Source organism: Octopus bimaculoides, chromosome 29, assembly GCF_001194135.2.
Source record: "Octopus bimaculoides isolate UCB-OBI-ISO-001 chromosome 29, ASM119413v2, whole genome shotgun sequence".
Classification (NCBI taxonomy): domain Eukaryota; kingdom Metazoa; phylum Mollusca; class Cephalopoda; order Octopoda; family Octopodidae; genus Octopus; species Octopus bimaculoides.
Genome location: NC_069009.1, coordinates 8361759 through 8366992, shown reverse-complemented (window position 1 = coordinate 8366992; position 5234 = coordinate 8361759). Strand labels below are relative to the sequence as shown.

At 37.8% G+C, this 5234-nt stretch overlaps 1 protein-coding gene across 1 annotated transcript in view; it reads left to right on the top strand.

The window, feature by feature from the left end:
- Window positions 1–5234, top strand: part of LOC106877232 (kinetochore protein Nuf2-B) — a 24377-nt gene that overhangs the window by 2455 nt on the left and 16688 nt on the right. Inside the window, exons 2-5 of the mRNA XM_014926094.2 lie at window positions 720–830; window positions 2883–3002; window positions 3889–4151; window positions 4784–4975. Coding sequence (XP_014781580.2) covers window positions 720–830; window positions 2883–3002; window positions 3889–4151; window positions 4784–4975 — 686 coding nt within the window. The remainder of the gene's footprint in view (window positions 1–719; window positions 831–2882; window positions 3003–3888; window positions 4152–4783; window positions 4976–5234) is intronic.

The following is a 5234-nucleotide window of genomic DNA, read 5'->3' as shown; positions in this document are numbered from 1 at the left end:
GTATGTATATATATCCTACAAATATTGGTTTAATTTCACCCCCGTCACTGCCAATATTCCAAGCTATAACATCAAACAATTCAAATTTCTTCTAATGGAAACAAGCTTGGTAACATGAACTTGATCCTTTACAAGACTGAATACCACTCCAATTATGTTTCTATCTTAACACTGTTCTGTAATTAATATGTATTTGTTAGTACCAGTATAATAAAGAATCAAGTTACTACATAAAAAAACACTGGCTGTTTCCTTCTTACACAATATCTGCATAAGTAATTATATACATATATGTGACAGGCTTCTTTCAGTTTTATCTACCAAATCCACTTACAAGGCTGGCCCCAGGCTATAGTAGAAGACACTTGCCCAAGGTGCCACACATTTGGACTGAACCCAGAACCATGTGGTTGGAAAGGAAGCTTCTTACCATACTACACCTATAGATAAACATATATAAATAATCTATTTTATTATATTTTATAAAAAGTAATATATATGACATAATGATATATATATATATATATATATATATATATATATATACACACAAATATACATACATACATACATACATACATACAAACAATTGAAACATGTAAAAGTTTTAGATACACAATGAGGTAGGACGGTCACTGCTAGACCCATCTGGATTGACCTAGGGTTAAACAATATTATCATTTACTACATTGTTACCTCTTTCTCTTTCTCTCCAAAAGGAAACCAGGAAGATGCAACACAGTGAATTGCTCAAGAATAATGAAGAAAGTAAGAAAAAATTGGAAATTGCCCTTCAGATACAAGCAAAGAATGAACCAGAAAGGGAATCTGTTAGTTGTCTTCTTTTATTTCTGTGTGTGTGTGTGTGTGTGTGTGAGGTGGTATCAGAAGGTTCCCAGACTAGTTACGTTTAAAAAAAAATAACTTATTTATCTAAGTTTTAACATCTTCTCCTTCAAAATAGTCACTTTGTGCCACAATATTCCAGTCTCGGCATTTCTGCCACTTGGAATCAGTCTGAAAGTAGTTTCCTGTAAGTGAGTTGAGGATCTTCTGCGATTCACTCATGATCTGGACAACAGTGTTTAAACGGTGAAACTTGAGTTGCATTTTCATCGTGGGGAAGAGATGGAAGTCTGCAGGTGCTAAAACTGGTGAATAGGGTGGAAACGATGCCATGTTGTTTTTGGTGAGAAACTCACGTTGATGGTGCATTGTCGTAGTGAGGAATCCAGTTCTTTGTGCTGCACAGATCTGGTTGTTTTCATTGAATGTCTTCCCTTAAACACTTCAAAACATTGCAGTAGAACTCTTGATTGATGGTCTGGCCCTAAAGAACAAATTCTCAATGCACAATACCACATTTCCAGGAGTGACGTTTGTAGCACGTCTTCCAGATCGCTCATTGTCTTCCAGAGACATTCTTCCACTTTTGAATTGCCCGTGCCACTTCAAACATTGCCTTGTCACCATAAGCTTGTTGAAACAGATTCAATGCCTCTGTAGCAGACTTCCCAAGTTTAACACAAAATGTCACATTGGCTCTTCCTGTCCATAACAAAATCATTACAGCATACATGTGATAACAAAAACACAAATGAAAGTCACTGCTAGCTCTCACTGTGTATGCAATCGCGTGCTGTCATCTGTGGACACGCTACAGAACTAGTCAGGGAGGTTTTTGATGCCACCTCATGTCTGTCTGATTGTCTCTGTATACCAATATATATGTTTATCTATCCATAAATATCTGCGTGTCTGTCTATCGTTATCACCATTTTGATGAGGCAGACAAAGGTAGTTAAGCAGAGATTAATCTTAGATAAATCAAGTTACATCTACCTCTGTGTATGCTCTATCGTCTGGGCTGGCCGATGATAAGAAGGACCAATTTTATTAAATCTTTTTGCTGAGATACCTCCGCAATGACTGAGACTTGATTATTGTGGCTTGATAACTTCAATGGACACATTGGGCAACATTGCCGTGGATTTCATGGTATGCATGGAAGTTACAGATTTGGCTGTAGAAATGAGGTAGAAACAAGAATACTGGAGTTCCGTGCTTCAAATGATTTAATGACCTGGAAACCAACTAGCCACCTGATCACCTATCAATGTGGAAGGCCCATAAACAAGATGAATTACATCCTCACCAGACAACAAGATAGATAGATGCTTGTAAATCAGTCTTTGCCAGGTGAAGAATGGGTGGCAAGACTGTATAAAAGAAGAGATTGTATAAAAGAAGGGCAGTCACCTCTGTAAAGCCTGGAAAAGGGTTGAAGGGCAAAGAATGCATGACCTGGGAGAGCCATAGGGACACTAACAGTATGATAGTAATAATACTGTTGGCAGTGGGGAGAAGAGAGATGATGTGTTTGGGGAGGCTTAGGGTAGTGATGATACAGTTGACAGTGAGGAGAAGAGAGACGATGTGTTTAGGTAGGGTGTGGGAGTGGATTAAGGAGATAAATAACAGGTGTAATACATGAGGAGAAATAATTTGGTGGTCTGGGCATGGGAGGTGGTGGTGGTGGGGGCAGTGTAACATGTGGATATGGAGAATGATATTAATGGTGGTGAATGAGAAACAAGTTAGATGCTTTAACTTGTATCTTAGTAGTTAATCTGTAACAAACAACTGAGCCTCTTTTTCTTCTTCTTCTTATTATTATTATTATTATTACTATTATTATTATTATTATTATTATTATTACTATTATTATTATTATTACTATTATTATTGCTATTATTATTATTATTACTATTATTATTACTATTATTATTATTATTATTGTTATTATTATTATTATTATTATTATTATTATTATTATTATTGCTATTATTATTATAATGGTAATTGTTCTCTTTGGGCATCAGTTGATGAAGGATTCAGAGGAAATGAGAGAGAAAATAAGTGCAATCCAGGGAGAGAGCCAGGAAATATTGCAGGTCATAGCAGAACGAAGGGCCAAGACTGCGGAAATTAGAGCCGTGAAGGTAAGAGGATGTTGTTTAACTCTGGCAGGCCTATAATCTAAGGTGTTCCAACTGCGACCATCCCATCTGTTATTCAGACATAGTGTATCTAGGATTGTTGTTGTTGTTATCATCATCATCATCATCATTATTATGGTGGTGGCCCGCTGGCAGAATCGTTAGCATCCTGAGCAATATGTTTAGTAGTATTTCGTCTGTCTTTATGTTCTGAGTTCAAATTCCACTGAGGTCACATTTACCTTTCATCCTTTCGGGATCAATAAATTAAGTACCAGTCAAGTACTGGGGTTGATGTGATCAACTTTCCCCATCCCCACAAATTTCAGGCCTTGTGCTTTTAGTAGAAACGATCATTATTATTATCATCATCATCATCATGCTGACGTGGCTGATGACAGCACTGCTTGACTGGCATCCGTGCTAGTGAAACGTTAAGAGCACCATCCGAGTGTGATCGTTGCCAGGGCCGCTAACTGGCTGCCATGATGGTGGCACGTAAAAAGCACCTTTCGAGCGTGATTGTTACCAGCGTTGCCTTACTGGCATGTGAAAAACAACATTTGAGCAAGGTCGTTGCCAGTGCCGCTGGACTGGTTTCTGTGCAGGTGGCATGTAAAAAAACACCATTTGAGCATGGCCGTTGCCAGTACCACCTGACTGGTACGTAAAAGCACCCACAACACCCTCAGAGTGGTTGGCGTTAGGAAGGGCATCCAGCTGTAGAAACTCAGCCAGATCAAATTGGAGCCTGGTGCAGCCATCTGGCTCTCCAGTCCTCAGTCAAACCATCCAACCCATGCCAGCATGGAAAGTGGATGCTAAACGATGATGATGATTATTATTATTATTATTATTATTATTATTATTATTATTAATAACTATGCAGGCTCAGACAAATTGTGAAATTGTGAAATTGAAGCAGCAGAAAGAGAAGTTGCAACAGAACATTGTTCAGTCTCCTGAGAAGACGAAGGAAAAGATGAAATCAATGAAGGAGAAGGTGAAGAAGATGAAGGAAGAGATCCAGAGGAAAGAGAGTAATTTGTCAGATTACAGCAACAAGGTGAGCAACATGAAGAACTCTGAGCACATGCAAGAGCAGACCTTACATCTCCTGCAAACCATGGAAGAGGATATGCAAAAACATGAGTGAGTCAGAGTTTTTTGCTATAGTTATGTTGTAGTTTAGCCCAGGGTTAGTCCTGATCCAGCAGACCTATGATCAGAGATGTTCCAACTCCATTCCATCTTTTATTCAGATCTATCTAGGACTACATTATCTAATGTATGATATAGTAGTTACCTCCGCCAAAGAAGGAGGTTTTTATCGACGTTGGTTTGTCCGTCTGTGTGCAAAATAACTCAAAAAGTTGTGAACAATATTTGATGAAACTTGCAGGAAAAGTTGGTAATGACACAAGGAACATATGATGAAATTTTGGTAGTGATCCAGGAATTTTTATGGATTCTTGAAGGATTTTTCATTTGTTATATTTACTTTACATGAAGTATTACAATGTTACAGTCTTTGATTATCTCCCTTGAAAACACCCCAACTCTTCCAGGTTTTCAGGGCCTGTTTCTTTGCTCTAATGGCCCTGTCTACGGTAACATTCCACCACCACTTCACCATGCCTGCCCATATTTATTCTTGTTAAAGAAGAATAAATAGAAACTCACTGAAAGCCATCTGTGTGTGTGTATTTGTTGGACTTGTTCTCCTAATTGTTGTTGCCATCTAATTTTTATTACCATCATAATTATTCACCTGCCATGAACAGGGAAATCAAGAATGAGATTAAAGCATCTATGAAGCTGAGCGTTGTGAATTCCATGAAGTTGAAGTCATTCCAGTTACAACAGAGCGAATTGGTTGATGCCCAAGCACTCATCCAGGAGAGACTTGAAAATTTCCAGACTCAGAAGAGAATTCGTTTACGTGACTTAGATGCTCATTCTTCTGCACAAGATCAGTGAGTATTTAGTTTTATTCTTTCTTTTTACTTTCTTTCTTTCTTCCAATTCTTTTTCTTTTTCTTCTTCTTCTTCTTCTTCTTCTTCCAATTCTTCTCCTTCTTCTTCCAATTCTTCTTCTTCTTCTTCTTCCAATTCTTCTTCTTCTTCCAATTCTTCTTCTTCTTCCAATTCTTCTTCTTCTTCCAATTCTTCTTCTTCCAATTCTTCTCCTTCTTCTTCTTCCAATTCTTCTTCTTCTTCTTCCAATTCTTCTTC